At 44.1% G+C, this 16235-nt stretch overlaps 1 protein-coding gene across 1 annotated transcript in view; it reads left to right on the top strand.

Moving 5' to 3' along the window:
• The window catches only part of TXLNG (taxilin gamma), a 51031-nt gene that overhangs the window by 25034 nt on the left and 9762 nt on the right, over positions 1-16235 (top strand). Inside the window, exons 2-5 of the mRNA XM_006835685.1 lie at positions 4217-4520; positions 5623-5714; positions 12583-12753; positions 14111-14305. Coding sequence (XP_006835748.1) covers positions 4217-4520; positions 5623-5714; positions 12583-12753; positions 14111-14305 — 762 coding nt within the window. The remainder of the gene's footprint in view (positions 1-4216; positions 4521-5622; positions 5715-12582; positions 12754-14110; positions 14306-16235) is intronic.

Raw genomic sequence — 16235 nt, 5'->3', positions numbered from 1 at the left:
ATGAGATGATATACGATGGAGTGAATGTAAAACTAAAGTTCTCCCATGTAAACTATCATATAATTCACAATAAAACATTAAAAAAAATTTTTTGATTTACTAATCTTAAATCATAAAAGATAAAGATTTAGGTCATTTAACCTCTCTACCCTTTCTCCATCCTCTATTTTGATAGCTTAAATTATTTTTAGTTATTTAGTTGGATACTTTAAAATTTGAAATAATAATCTGCTCTCACAGTAATGTGTGTGTGTGGGTGTGTGTGTGAAATTATATATAACAAATAATTTGCTGTTTCAATGTTTTTTGCATGTATTTGCAGTGACATTAATTGCTGTCTTAGTTATCTATAGCTGCTATAAGAGAAATACCTAAAGTGGATGACCTGAGCTAACAAGAATTTCTCTGACAGTTTAGGAGGCTCAAAGTCCACATTCAGAGCGCCAGTTCTGGAGAAAGGCCCAGCGTTTTCATGACATCAGTCTTTCCCGGGATCTGGGAGCTTCGCAGTGCAGGGAACCCAGGTCTAAAGGCGTACTCCACTCCCCATCCTTCTTTCTTGGTGGTAGTAGGTCACTCTGAGCTCTGTTCGCCTGTTTCATCTCTTACATATCTCAAAAGAGTCTCACTCTACGAGCTCTGACTGGTGACCACGCTGGCCACCGATAGGGCAAGAGAGGGAAAAGAGCAATGAAGCTGTGAGCTAAGTCCAACCATGTTCAATAAACTCCTGTGAACCCAGGTGGAGACTTGGTTGGCCAACAGTTTGGCAAGACCTGGGGACTCTTGGGCCCAGAGTCAGTGACATAGCCACAGAGGACTAGAGTGGAGAAGTGTCCAGCTGATAAGAAGAGAGGGCATATCCACAAGAACACCCACACTCGCAGATAATACCCACTTCAGTGACTGGATGATCAGGGCTCAACCAGAAGAAGAAAGAAGAGGGAAAAAAAGAGTAATCTGATACAATTTGATGAACTTGACCAACACCTATGGATGTAGTAGCTCAAAAGAAGGAACAAATCTTTACAGCGAGGATCATTCCCACCCCTTTGATACACAGGGTAGACAGGGATGGGCAACTTGGACATGGGCTACCCAAAATGGGGGGGGGGGGGGGAGCTACAAAGGCAAGAAGTGTCTGGCTTACAAGCTTTGAAGAAGGAGCCTAGGTGCAGAGGAAGGTAGAATCTCCAGTGAGTAGTATCCAATCTGTCTGGGCGGGACTGATGAAAGGAGATGTGGATAGCACTCATGTGATATAATAATAATTATTATCAGGAGTGACTTTGAGGGTTGGAAATGTAAAGGTAGACATTTTGTAGCAAAAGGAGGGGAGTGGTTGACTTTGCAGTCTAGGAACGGAGGTCCAGGGGATCATCAAGGGGAGAAGAGTGGAGTGCTGGACCCTACCCAGAGAAGCAGTGATGCCAGAGATGATGACGTGGAATGATGGAGCGACTGGGAACTCTAGACCCAGAGAGGGAGAGGGGACTGTGTGCTGACGACCGGGGGGGGGCAGGCTTGCAGCGTGTACCCTTTGGTTGGTTGATGATGCATGGAGGGCATTGTAACCATGGCAATGAAATGATATACGATAGGATGAATGTAAAGCTAATATTTTCCCATGTAAACTATCACATAATTCACAATAAAACAGTTAAAACAAAACAAGAGTCTTCCTCAAGACACACCCTAATCCTATAGCTTGTATTTGGCCTCACTAGCATAATAGAAGGAGAGAGGATTTATAACACAGAGTAATTGCATCAGATCACATTGTGGGGGAGGTGATTACATTAAATTAGATCTCATAGGGGGCATTTCTATACCTTAACTGCCAAACCATGGAGAATACAGGCCCAGTGAGTTCATTGACTTATCACAATCACTTTCATCATATGCAGCTGTCACCATTATCTGTTTCCCAATGTTTCCATCCCCCCCAAACAGGAACTCAGTATCCCCTAAGCATTGACTTAGTTCTCCCTTCCTGCCATTCCTGGTGACTGCTAATACTTTTGGTCTCTATTAATTTGCCTACTCCAGATATTCCTTATAAATACCATTAAGTTTTGGAAGTAACTTTTGCCCACTGGTGATATGTCGTTGTTAAGTGCTGTCAAGTCAGTTATAACTCATAGCGACCCTGAATAGGGTTTCCAAGGAGCGGCTGGTGAGTTTGAACCGCTGACCTTGCAGCTCTAACTGACTTTGCAGTCCAGCGCATTAACCCACAGTGGCACACCAGGACTTCACTGGTGATATAAGAAAGAGATATTAAATATAATTTCACCCCTCACTTTTATTGATTAAAAAAAAAAATAGTGGGTATGTAACGTTGAACATTTATCAAAACCCATGGGACAATATAACACAAAGAGTACATACATCTGAGTGAAACCCAGGACTGTAGTTAATACTTCTGTCATTAACTGTAGCAAATCGACACTAAGACAGGGTGTTAATAATAGCAGGAACTGGGGAGAGGGTGTATGCGAACTCTTGGGTTTACTGGAAACTCAAACTGCTTTTAGAAAATACTCTGGTAATGAAAAATAAAACAAGGCTCTCTCTCTTCTTCAGAGGAAATGTACAGCATTAAAATTTGTGCCACATCCTATGTTAAGGGGTTGGGGAACCTTATAATTAAATAAGGTCAACAACATACTGAACAGTGAGTAAGAAAATGGACTCATTCTAGACTAAAATACTTGAACAAAACTATTTTTTACCATAGGGTAAGCACTGGACTACAAGACCCGTTTGAACTACAAGGTCGGTGGTTCGAACCCACCAGCTGCTCCTCAGAAATCCTATATAGGGTGGCTAAGAGTTGCAACCAACTCACCGACACTTAACAGCAACAGCAGCAACAGCTGTGTATATTAGGGTGGGGACTGTTGGTACATGCTCAGGCTGACCTCACGTATACAGAGCAGAATTGCTCCAGAAGTTTTCAAAGGTGTGACCTTTTTGGAATTAAATCACTAGGACTGTTTGTTTTCCAAGGCACCTGGATGGGTTCAAACTGCCACCCTTTTGGCTAATAGTTGAGCCTTTAACCATTTGCACCACCCAGGGAGGCATGGGGCAAGGATAGCTGCTTAAAACATCCATCTTCAAACTTCAGTGGCTTAATATGGGACAATTTTCTTTCTTTCTTCCCTACTAGTCCAGTATGGCTTTTCTCTATGTACATGGGGTTCAGGAACCCAGGTTTCTTCTTTATCTTGTGGCTCTGCCATGCCTTACTGTCTTGGAGACAGCTGCATTTGGCCAGTCAAGAAGAGATGCTGCTCAAGAAACTTGTGCTTCTAAGAATAGTGTGGTTGAGGAAGGGATAGGCATCGCTTCTCCCCACACTCCATTGGTGGGAAGATCATATGGGATGCCCACCTACCTGAGGTGCATTGGGAAACAGCATTGTCCACCAGGGTCAGTTCCAATGGGCATTAGGGGAGCTTGGCTTTTAGGTGGTATTTGGTGGCTTACTGTACCAGTTGTTTAAGGAGATTAGAATTGTTAATATTGAGTTTCTGTTAAGATGCTGATTATTTTAAGTATTGAGTTTTTATGTGTAGATTTAGATTTACAATAAAATAACATTTTCTGCCTCCTTTGAGACTACACACTTATTGACCTGGTTAGGTTTCAAAGACCAAGCCTATATGTGAACATTGGCATTATGCAACAATGGAGGCTGCCCACATCAGATCGCGAAGGCGGATGATTAGATCATTGTATACTGTTCTTAAGTGCCGTAGAGTTGGTTCTGACTCAAAGCGAACCCTGCAAAAGGTTTCTATGAAGTGGGTTTGACTGCCAACCTTGTGGTTAGCAATCCAGTGCTTAACATGCAGCGCCATAGCAGGACTCCACATAGCTGCCAAGTTACATCATTACACAAATTACTGCTAATCTAACGTTAACACGCAAAATAGTTGGTAGTAGCTTTTTCCTATTGTCTTAAATGTGAAAAGTCAGATAATGAGGTAGTTGATAAGTAGGTGAACTGTGCATTAACTTTAATGTACTTGTCCTTTACTTTTTGGTCACCTCTCCATGAAACTTAGAAATGATGTATTTACAGCAGTTTTACAAACCACTGAGTATAAAATAAGCTCTAAAGCTATGATGTGCCATTGATTGTAAACACTGATTGCATTTGATTTAACCACTTCCTTCGTCTTTTACTCTTCTGCCTTCCTTATAGTTTGTGATTGACACAATGGAAGAAGCTGGAATCTGCGGGTTAGGGGCGAAGGCAGATAAGTTGCACAACTCTCAAGCAAATGACATTCTTCAACATCAAGACTCCCACTGTGATGGCAGAAGTACCGAACACTCACTGGAAGAAGATGCAGGCAGCACCTTCCTAACAAACAACAGGAATTTAGTGAGCCCAGCATACTGCACACAAGAGTCCCGAGAGGAAACTCCTGGGCGAGAAGCTCGCACTGACCCCCCTGACGGGCAGCAAGATTCCGAGTGCAGCCGGAACAAGGAGAAAACACTAGGTACCAATCTCTACTCAGTGGTGGCTGCTTGCACATGTGCGTGATTTCCTTCTGCTTTCTGCAGCACAGATGACTGGCGAGCATGACCCGTGTGGTGGTTGAGGCTGCTGAGCTAGCCCACCTGCTGTCGTTGGGCGGGTCAGTCAGCCCATGTGTTTTGCTCAGGAGTAGGAAGCTTAGTTATTTCTCTGAATAATCAAGAACTGGCTTTCTAGAACAGATTTGGGGCCACTTTGACAGAAGTGGTCCTTGACTTGCCTTGTTTGCATCTGTAAAGTACTCTGACCAGAAAGCATGGGGAAACTCTTACTCAGTTGATTTAGAAATGAAGCACAGAATGATCCAGTAGCATTGTAGTTTACAAAGTGGGTTTAAGACCTGTTTTCATGGGTATGCTTTTTCTCTTTTGATATGTTAGAGATTTAGTTCTAAGAAGGTAGAATCTGAAATCCCCTTTTATTTTAATTTAGTCTTGCTGGTTGCCTCCCTACATTTTATACCTAAGATTTACAGTGACTTTTGCATGGTTGGTTTCTGTTCATATCTTATGAAATTTCTTACAGAGAAGAGTGAACATTTAAAAAAAACAAACAAGTGTTTACCTCCCTGATTAAGAAATAAAACACAAATTTTTAAACACCATTTCTCCCCTCCTGTCTCAGCCACTTGCTTCTCACTGCCAAATGCCTTTAAAATACTGTCCCTTTGGTAAATCAGCAGACTACAATCATAAGTTCTCTTAAACTGTTCATACTACAAGAAATGTATTACCAGTAATTCGGTGTGCATCTTAGGCAGAGGGTAGTAACTGAAACGCTTTTGTTTCTAGGTTGATAGCTGGTTAGGAGGAAACTGTTAAAAAAGATTCTCCGCCCTTTGTCAAAAGACCTAACTTGGATGTCAGTGGTAGTCGTAGACAAGGGGAATTTTTTTAAACCTTCAGCAAGTAACTACAAGTGACACAATTTGGAATATAGACTTTGGAGTTGACTCTTTAGCTATCTGTGTTGCATGTAAAATGAGAAGACTTACGTACAATGTGCAGATTAGAGTTGAGCTCTTTCTTCTCCTCACACTTCTTTCTGACCTTTTTAATCATCAGGAAAAGAAGTTTTATTACTGATGCAAGCCCTAAACACCCTTTCGACTCCAGAGGAGAAGCTGGCAGCTCTCTGTAAGAAATATGCCGATCTTGTGAGTATTAATCAAGGGAGGAAGGACCATAGGAAATAGAGCAAAGTGTGTGCTTGGGAAACTTTTCAGAATATAATTTAGATTCAACTTTATTTTAGTATTTTTGGTTTTGACCCAGCTTTAGACGTAAAATTATCTTATTCCAGAATTACAGGGAAGAATCTGACTTCTTGGGCTTTTAGTTGGTTCTGTAACTTTATTTTATGAGGTGGTCTACAGTGTCTTGGTGTGGCGCTGTGGGTTAATGCTCTGGACTGCAAAGCTGGTTTGAACCACTAGGTCAGCGGTTCAATCTTACCAGCCGCTCCTCGGAAACCCTATACAGGGTCGCTGTGGGTCAGTAGTGACACGACGGCACTTAACAACAACACGGAGTGTCTCAGTACATTAGATGCCAGTTTGTTGGGAGCTAGTGGTTCCTTTACTTAGTTTTTCCCAAAGGAATTCTAGAGGTAAAGGCTCGTTTAACCACTTTGATTGAAATTGTGAGTTCAGTGAAATAAAAATGGCATTTTTCCATGAATTTTTTGACACCCCCTCATAGTCAACTAAAGTCATGCTCTTCTTGTTGGTGTTAGGTGCTGTCGAGTTGGTTCTGACTCATAGTGACCCCGTCTAGGGGTGTCCAAGGAGCAGCTGGTGGGTTTGAACCACTGACCTTGTGGTTCGCAGTTTAGTGGTGATCTGACAGCACCACATCAGGAGTCCATACTAGTGGTGTGGTGATGGTGGTTATGTGCCATGGAGTCGGTTCTGACTTATGGTGACCCCGTATAGGGTTTCTGAGACTGTAAACCTTTACAGGAGCAGAAAGCCTCATCTTTCTTCTGTGGAACCACTGGTAATTTTGAACTGCTGACTGTAAGATTAACAGCCTGACTCATCACAACTACACTATCAGAGCTCCTTAAGGTCATACTGTTGCTGTTGTTAAGTGCCGTGGAATCGGTTCTGACCCATAGCGACCCTGTATAGGGTTTCCGAGGGGCGGCTGGTGAGCTTGAATCGCCAACCTTATGGTTCAAACCAACTTTGCAGTCCAGCTCATAAACCCACAGATCTCAGGAAATACTTAACATCTACTGTGTGCCACCAGCATCCCTGGTGGCACAGTGGGTTAAGCACTGGACTGCCAACTGCAAGGTTGGTGGTTCTGGCTCACCAGCTGTCTGCTCCCGTAACAGTTTACAGTCTGGGAAACCCTAAGGACAGTTTTGCTTTGCCCTATAGGGTCCCCGTGAAGGAGCTCTGGTAGCGTAGTGGTTACGAATCGGCCTGCAAACCTTAAGGTCAGCGGTTCGAAACTACCAGCTGCACCGCGGGAGAAAGATGAGGCTTTCTACTCCCGTAAAGATTTACACCCTCGGAAACCCTATACAGGGTCGCTATGGGTTGGAACCGACTCGATGGCACATAACAACATAACAACAATAGGGTCCCTGTGAGCCCAAATTGACGCCGTGACAGCGGATTTGGTTTGTTTTGGGGTATGTGACAGTAAGGTTTGTTTTGGGGTATGTGACAGTAAGGAGCTCGCGTGGCATAGTGGTTAAAGCGCTCAGCTGCTAAGTGAAAGGTTGGTGATGTGAACCCACCAGCCACTCTGGGAGAAAGATGTGGCAGCTTACTTCCGTAAAGATTTACAAACTCAGTGGGGCAGTTCTATTCTGACCTGTAAGGTCCCTGTGGATTGGAAGCCACTGGACAGGAATGGGTTAGATTTGATTTTTTGCTCTCTAATTTAAAGGTTAAAATGATGGCTTTTTATGAGGAACTTAGATGAATTATCATTGGCATTTTCACCTGTTGGTAAAGCAACATGAAATCGCTATTTCACCAACGATCAGCTCTGAAAAATGGATTGTGTTGATTTTTTTTACTGGGAAACTGTGGCAGTTACTTTCCCTCAATTGAGAGAATGTCCCTTGTGTACCCCACTTAGCTGACATTCAGCAGTCTTGGCACTTTCAATTATTCAGAGCATCAATGGAAATGATCTAGAATGGTCAGAAAGCCCAAAGAGGAGGTAGCTGATTTCAACAAAGGAACGTGTCCATTGTTCCATTTCCCATGGACGCCAGTGCCTCCTGGTACCATCCGCCTGGGGAGAGTCATGTGAGAAGGCATAGGACAAGAGGACCAGAATCCAAGTGGGAAAGGGTAGCTGCCTGATGCGACAAGGACACATAGCCAGGACTGAATTAGAAGAAAAGGCCAGTGGAGAGGCCAAGGGGCTAAAGACAGCTCCTCTCACACCTCCTCCACGCTCAAGTGTTTCTGGCAGGTGCAGATTCTCTGATGGTCTGATTGAGCAGGGCTGGGGCCACGAGGACACCTGAAAGGCTTCCTGTCTCATTGGACTTGAAGCAGTCAGTGATGGCACGACAGCCGCGAATGCGTTTCTGTTTTCTGTGGTTATGGGTGTTATTAAGCGCCAGAAATCAGATGTGCATTCATTTTAGGAAGTGACAGATGAAGCACTGTCCCAGTTAGTAACCTCTCTTTATTTTAGGGTTAGCCTTCTGGAGATTCGCAATTGTAGTTAGGTGCTGTTGAGTTATTTCCAACTGATAGTGAAGTCCTGCACAACAGAATGAAACATCCTGTGCTGTCCTCACAATTATTGTTAGGTTCGAGCCCAGTGCCCATCTCATTGGGGGGAGGGGGGCTTTCTCTTTTTCCCTGACCCTCCACTTTACCCAACATTTTGTTGGTTCTGTTCTCCACCATGTGTGGCATGTCTTCCATTTATTTTAGATGTCTCTTGATAACTAATAATTGTGATGAGGAAGGTGTGCCTATCCTACAAGATTTTAAGAATATTGCTGTGCTATAATCATTTAGACACACTGACTAAGGAGTAGAAAAGAGCACAGAAAAGTCATTTAACAATGAAACCAAACAAAAGCCACAGTTGTTGGGTGGCTTCTTGCCTCGCAGTGACCCTACAGGACCCAGCAGCACTGGCCCGTGGGCTTTTCCGTCTAGACTCTTTCTGGAAGCAGACTGCCTCATCTTTCTCTCACCGAGGGGCTGCTGGGGTTCAGCCACCTTTTTGGTCAGCATCTTGAGCACTTAAGCATTGCACCACCATGCTAAAGGTGGAGAGTTAGCCACACCTAGAAAGGGCAAGGCTCTGATTTCATGTTGCACATAGGGACTGCCACAGGGTCTCCCCAAAAAGACAGGCAATAACCCAGATCACAGTGGCCAAGAGGGTAGTGCACAGTCTCTCCGGAACATCTACACCGGGCCAGAGGGCAGTGGTAGCCACAAGGAAGCCTTCTAAACATTCCTTGGGCCTAGATATTCTACCTTTTAAAAGAATCAGCCCTGTTTCAAGAAATAAAAGCTTTGGGACATTTTTGAAAACAGCACACATTTGTCTTTCATTCAACAGAAATAATCCCTGATAACCACTTGTCTTATCACTTTGTTGCACTGTGGTAGTCTGCATGTAGTTGTGATGGAAGGCAGGCCACAGGTATTTGAAATCCTAGCAGGCTCACCCATAGTGGACAGGTTTTAGCAGAGCTTCTAGATGTAGACAGACTAGGAAGAAGGAGAGGAGGACTACTTCTGAATCATCCCTACTAAAGAGACAGAAAGAGAGCATTCAGATCATACTATGGATTGGAGTGGATGTTTACCTATCGCTCTTAGAAGTGGAGATTTGCTCGTCCCTCTGGAAAGTTTGGCACTGCCATATAAAAGTGAACATTTAGGAATTTTTTGCCTCAGCTCCCTCCACTTCTAGATTTGCACTCCAGAAAGATTCTCACACATGTGTACCAAGAGACATATAATACGAGCACGCTTAGGTCACCATGGGTAGCGAGAGAACCTGAAACAGCCCCAATACCCACTGACAAGAGAAGATAAATAAAGGGGATATGTGAGGGGTCTTCTTCAGTTCCTCATGTCACACAAGACTGTTTGTGTGGCACTGTAGGATAAGCACTGGACTGCTAACTGCTAGGTCAACGGTTCAAACCCACTCGGTGCTCCTTGGAAACCCAATACAGGGTTGCTGAGTCTGAACTGACTTAATAACCAGAAGTTACACTAAATATGACAAAGTTACATACTAAAACTAAACCAAAACAAACATTCGTAGCCCTGTCTACAGCGATGGAATGAAATCCTGTGGAGAGGAGGACACGAGAAATCAGGGCAGAGTTAAAGACTTGTTAACCGTTACAGGGTTCATGTTGGGCGGTAAGTAAGGTAGAGCAGGGATTGTGGTGAATCCAAATCTGTGTGTGTGAGATCCAAAAAAGAAAAGGAGAAAATGACCCTGGAAGCCCGTGGCCCAGAAGAGACTTTGGGAGATTGTCGTGTGTATTTAGGGAACTAATGTTGGTAAACGCTGGTGAGTCAGTTTCGACTCACAGTGACACCCTGTATAGAGTTTCCAAGAAGCAACTGGTGGGTTAGAACTGCTGACCTTGTGGTTCACAGTCCACTGTTTATCCTCTAGTGCCATACCAGATGACCACGTGTTAATAGGTACCTGTATTTTAAATAAGTAGGCAAAATTTATATTATATAATTTAGTAATTTCCCCCACAGAAAATTATTTGTGAACCTTTTTCTCACATTAGCAATAATTCTTTAAAGCCCTGAGTGTTAATGAATAAACATTTAGTGGGCAGAGGAGAGAAGCACTTGAAAGGTCATTGGTGCATATTGAAAATTGGCTTTCCAGAAGGTATCATGGGAGTGGGAGTCTCTCCCTGCTGGGCGTAAAGCTGTGTGCTAGGCACTGGGACTAGGGTACTGGGAAAGGCCAAGGCTTGGAGTTTGTGTCCTGGCTCGGGTGACCGACATCTGTGAGAGCCGGGTACCATGGAGTCAGTTCTGACCCATAGTGGCCCCATGCTCAACAGAATGAAACGTTGCCTAGTCCCATCCCTCCCCATCGGCACAGTCATCGCTGTACTTGAGCCCAGTGTTGCGGTCACTGTGTCAGTCCCTCTCATTGGGGACCTTCTTCTTTGTCACTGACCTTCTGCCAAGCATGATGTCCTTCCAAGAACTGGTCCCTCCTGATACTGTGTCCAAAGTCTGGGAGACAAAGGCTGGAGCCTTCTGCCTGTACGTCTCAGGTCATTTGCTTAGCCTGTCTTAAGTGTTTGCTGGGACCTATTTCTGCAAGTATCAACTCTTAATTCCCTTTGTCTCCTTTCCCTGTGGGGTGCTATTTTGCACTTTTTAGAATACAGCAAGAAGAACATTATTTTACTTTTTTGACTCAGAAACCATGTTTCAAAATCTCAAGCCTACCCACCTACTCCCCTCCCCAAAAAAGAAAAAGAAAGATAGAGGTGGATAGTGCCTTGAGTTGCCACCTGCCAATTTCCTCCAGTGTCTCCCAGGCCTTCCCCCCCAGATAGGGATTTAAATGGCTGACGTCCCCATGGGATCTTAACCTTCCCATAGGCACCTTTCCAGGCAACGTTGAGGGCCCTCCTTCTGTTGGGAACATGGGTGTGTGTCTGAGACACTTGAGTCTGATCCCTCAGCCTGTCCCTTTGCCCTTGCTGGCCACTGCCTGGTCTGACTGCAGTTGTCTGTGCACTGTGGTCGCTGAGCCTCCACACCCAACTTGCCCCCTGCTCTGCTCTTCTTCTGAGCAACCAGTATCTGACCAAAAGGGTGTATGTACCAAGGGCACTGCCAATTGTGAACCTTTGACCTATAACTATGAACCTCTCTCTATCTCTTTCCCTCTAGCAAATGGTGGCCATGCCCCATATTTCTTATCGTAACGAGAGACTGTTAACACCCCACCAGTAAATTGACAGATGAATCAAATCGACACCCAGCTTCTGGGACACTCATGTATCATTAATGGTTAGTTGGGTGCTTGGTACCTAGTAAGCTTAAGCATAGTGTAACGTCACCATCAGTGCAAATGGGACAGTTACATTTGAGCTGCCTGTACTGTATCAACACGCCACAGAGTGTACAATGAAAATGGGAGGTGTGTTTACTCCTGCTCTGGTAGATTTGACTTGGAGTGCTAAAGAGGTGGCATCTCAGAACTAGGGGCATCACAGGAACCTGGGGCCCACTTTCCCTCTGTGGCTGTCAAAAGACAAAGCAAAATTGCTTCACAATTACAGGAAAACTTCTGCTTTCCTGCAGGGATTTCCATAACAATGCTTCTAACTGCTGTAAGCTCAGCACCTGCAAGGGCGCTTGGTATGCTTTAATAGGCCACAAGATGTCGCTCTTGCTCCTGACGGAGTGACTCATCATCATTTCCTTCAGAAGAAAAGCTTTATGGAGAGGCCGGCCAGGCTGCCATCTTATCCGCTAGTCTTGCTGTAACCTTGGAGTAGACCCATTTCTGCAGTCCTTCCTCCACTCCTGAGATTTCTGCGTGCTGCAGTGTTGGCGTTCTGCGTTTAACAACAACGTCAGGAAAGTAGCCTTTGTGTTCTATGGTGTTGATTCCCGAAATGTTTTCCTAAAATGCCACTTCTTGTTTTTACGAAGAAACTAGAAAGATCACTTTGACAGTTGCTTCAGAATAGTTGCCTTTGTGTTGATTTCTTAAACGGTTTCCTATAATGTCATGTTTTTGTTTTTATGACAAAAATAGAGGTTTCCATCACAAGCTAGAAAAGAGGTGCAGAAAAGGTTGGCAGAGTAGGCTGGCCTGAAGCAATTTAAATAAAATGTGAGGGGCCTTCAAAAACTCTGGAAGAATTCTGTTCTCTCTTCCTTCCATTCTCTCACAAACGTTTTGAAGCCCCCTCACACACACCACAGGATTGGACACGTTGAAACGTCTGTCATCCAGCTGCAACTTTGAGGTTCTTCCCAGGCCCCCTAAATGTAAAGCACTTGTTCATTCCAGCTGGAGGAGAGCAGGAATGTTCAGAAGCAAATGAAAAGTCTGCAGAAAAAGCAAGCCCAGATAGTGAAAGAGAAGGTCCACTTGCAGAGCGAACACAGCAAGGCCATCTTGGCGAGAAGCAAACTCGAGTCTCTTTGCAGGGAACTTCAGCGCCACAATAAGACATTAAAGGTTAGTTGGTTTTGCCCCGTATGATGAACACAGTTATATCATTGACTTGTACTTGTGAAGAATGTTGAAATGACTAATGTTTTGTTACATACACATTTACCATAATTCAAAAGACAACAATCAAAAGGTGAGCTGGTTTCTTTTTCTGTCTCTCACAAGATTTTCTAATCCCCTCCTATCTATTTGCAATCAGTCCCTGTCTGTACCTGCTTTGGTGAGAATTACCTGTGATGGTCGCTGCTGGTTGATAAATCCCCTGGCCATCTGGGCTGCTTTCTGAGAGGATGGTTTTGTGGGGCCCCGGGGACAGAGACTGCCTGGCTGGCTTTCTGCCTGCACGTGCGGGTGTCATGAGCGAGGTTCATGTGCATCTGAGACCTCCCCTCTGTACAGAAGTGGTGGCTTTGCAGGCCCACAGACTGGATCACCGGGATCAGATGAGTGGGATGTTTATGTCCCCAGCACGCCCACTGAGAGAGCCCTGGCTTAGGCAGCTTCGCCTTTCTGCTGACCACTGATGCACTTGGTTACCATGCCTCCCTTAAATAAAGCCTGAAAGGCTGGGCGGAAATGAGAAACTCAGAGTGACTTTAAATGGCTGGATTGCCTAACTCCCTTAGAGGCTGCCTGTGCGTAAAGGAGAGGGAGGGAGCAGGTCCCAAAAGAGTGGGTGCTTTTCCTGAGGGGACGGACTCAGAGCAGAGCTGGCTGCCTTCTGTAGAGGGGCTTGGGGCCGTCTGGGGCCTGGTCCAGTACTCAGCCCCTCAACAACACACCTTTGGGCCCCAGAGTCTACTCTCACTTAGAAAATGCTCCCCACCTGCTCTGAGGGACAGCTTCTTTGCTTTCATGTAGATATGAATTAAGAGCAGGTGGTGGTTTTTTCCGCAGCAAATCAGCATTGTGATTGGACTGCTAATGCTCTAGGGCAAAGGTCTTTGGCAATTGGACTCTTTAAAACAAGGAATCCATTTGTCCCCTTCCCTCTAGGGAATGGAAGGTATGACCCAAAATATAAGCTGCAGTAGGGTGACATCGCTCCAGGCTGATCTAGGTCACCTGGCCTGGCCAGCGAGGAGGGACAGGTCTGTGTGACTTCAGTGTAGTGAAGTGTTGGGTGGTCAGCAAATACTTGTTTCCTGGCCGGCGCATTGCCTCTCCCTGCCTACCCCTGAGTCGTGGGAGAGGCTACTGATTTTTAAACAAGAATCTTCTGGTGGGAAACTCAAAGGAGGGCGTAGTAAGGTCAGAAGCAGCGTGGGGAAAGCAGTAATGCATGAGTGCAGGGCTGCAGTGTCTTGGTGAGTGTTGTATTGCTAGGTGTAGACTATTAACAAACATCGTTTTGAATCATAAGGAAGAAAACATGCAGCAAGCACGAGAGGAAGAAGAAAGACGGAAGGAAGCAACAGCACATTTCCAAATCACGTTAAATGAAATTCAAGCCCAGCTGGAGCAGCATGACGTACACAATGCCAAACTCCGCCAGGAGAACATTGAGCTGGGGGAGAAGCTCAAGAAGCTCATTGAGCAGTACGCACTGAGGGAAGAGGTAAGCTGTTTTGTGTATTTCAGCAACCACCATTATTACCAAAAACCTTGCCTCATCCGTGACGCATTGAACGCTCGCTCTGGTCCCAGGGTCCGTAGAACCTGAGTACTTGTAGAATGGTAGTGGACAAGGAGTGGCCCAGGCATTGCAGAAATAGAACGTGATAGCCCAGCTGCTGGTGGGTTTGGACAATGGGAGTTTCCGGTGGACATTGAAGTACTCCTGGTCTTCCATGGGATACTGGAAGGATCCATGGCTGCTGACCTTGGTCATTGGCCTCCAGCAAAGACTCATGTGGTTAGTTTACACGCTAGTCTGCAGCTTCAGAAGTGATGTCTAGATAGAAGCAAATCAGTGCTAGATGCCCTGCTTGGTGAACTTTCTCCCCTTCTGAGGGCCAATGGGCAGGGATAGAGACTTTGAGTTTTGTAAGTGGTGCAGCCCCTTCCTTTAAAACTGCTAAAATGTGTTTTTGTCTACACTCTGTCTGTAACCAAATCAAAATAGCTGAGTAAAAAAAAAAAAAGAGTGGTGCTTCTCTGTGGGTTATTTTATGTAGTTTTCAACTGAAACTTAAGAGAATATTTATAGTTTTATATAACCTTAGAAAACTGTTAAGAGTCCTGGTATGGCACTGTGGATTAATGCGCTGGAATACAAAGTCGGTTTGAACCACAGGGTCAGTGGTTTAAGCTCACCAGCCGCTCCTTGGAAACCCTATACAGGGTCAATATAGGTTGGAACCAACTCAGTTAGCACTTAACAACAGAAACTGTTCCTAATCTTTTTGTAAACCACTCTCTGCCTTTAGCTTTTAAACATTTTTTACTTTTAATTTGGAAAATTTGAAGTTGAAGTGAGAGTAGAATGCATCAGCTGAGTGAAGCAGTTACAAGCCTAGTCTATATTCCCCACACCTCCCCTGGAGTTGTTTGAAAGCTAATCCAAGAGGGTGTGTTATTCCGTTCTTAAATATTTGAGTGCATATCTCAAAGATAAAGTTTCTTTTGAAAGCACAATGCCATTTTCACACCTAAAAAATTACCAATAAATATTTAAATTAAATATCTAGTCGTTATTAAAATTTCTGTGTCTACTTTTTCTGTTTAAAACTTGCAGAATCTAAATAAGTCCATATTTTCACTGGTTGATATGTCTGAGGTCTCATACAGGTTTTCTTTCTTTAATTTTTTCATTCATGCAGTACATTTTCACTGAAGAAACATTGTTTTTTGTCCTGTATAGCGAAGTTTCGTTTAAATTATATAAAGCCCTCAACTTTCTTAATATTACGTTTGGTTTTGTTGTTTAATATGGCATTCTGTCTCATTAAAAATGCAGTGCATTTAGAAATATGTCCAAATCATATTACTTGTGAGTTTATTTTGAATATTCTAGAATATCCTTTTTTTTTTGGTAAGAATATAATAATAGTCAAATGCAGTTATAGACATATATCATCTTTTCTCACCTCGATACTTAGATTACTTTACCAACTGGCATTTCTTTCTGGTACGAAAGAGCTTCAGAAAATTTTTGGAAAAAAATGGAATTGAAGAATGATGGAATTTCCCAGAAACATTTTGCAGCCCCCTAGTATATCCTGGTGTGGCGCTGTGGGTTAATGTGCCAGACTGCAAAGCCGTTTGAACTGCAAGGTTGGCCATTCAAGCTCACCAGTCGCTCCTCGGAAACCCTATACAGGGTCGCTATGGGTTGGAACCGACTCGATGGCACTTCACAACAACAAGTATATTGAGCATTGAGGCTAGAGGAGTTCGTATTTCTCCATTTGAGAAGTGAATAATATTATGGTTACTTTATTGGACATAAATAACCACCTAACAATTTAGGAGTAATAATGGGGATAATAATGACCTCGTACCAACCATCTAGTATATGCTAGGCCCCAAGTACCTTCCATAGTTCA

The sequence above is a fragment of the Chrysochloris asiatica genome, unplaced genomic scaffold (genome assembly GCF_000296735.1).
Source record: "Chrysochloris asiatica unplaced genomic scaffold, ChrAsi1.0 scaffold00018, whole genome shotgun sequence".
In the NCBI taxonomy this organism is placed as follows: domain Eukaryota; kingdom Metazoa; phylum Chordata; class Mammalia; order Afrosoricida; family Chrysochloridae; genus Chrysochloris; species Chrysochloris asiatica.
This window is presented reverse-complemented; position numbering and strand designations above follow the sequence as displayed.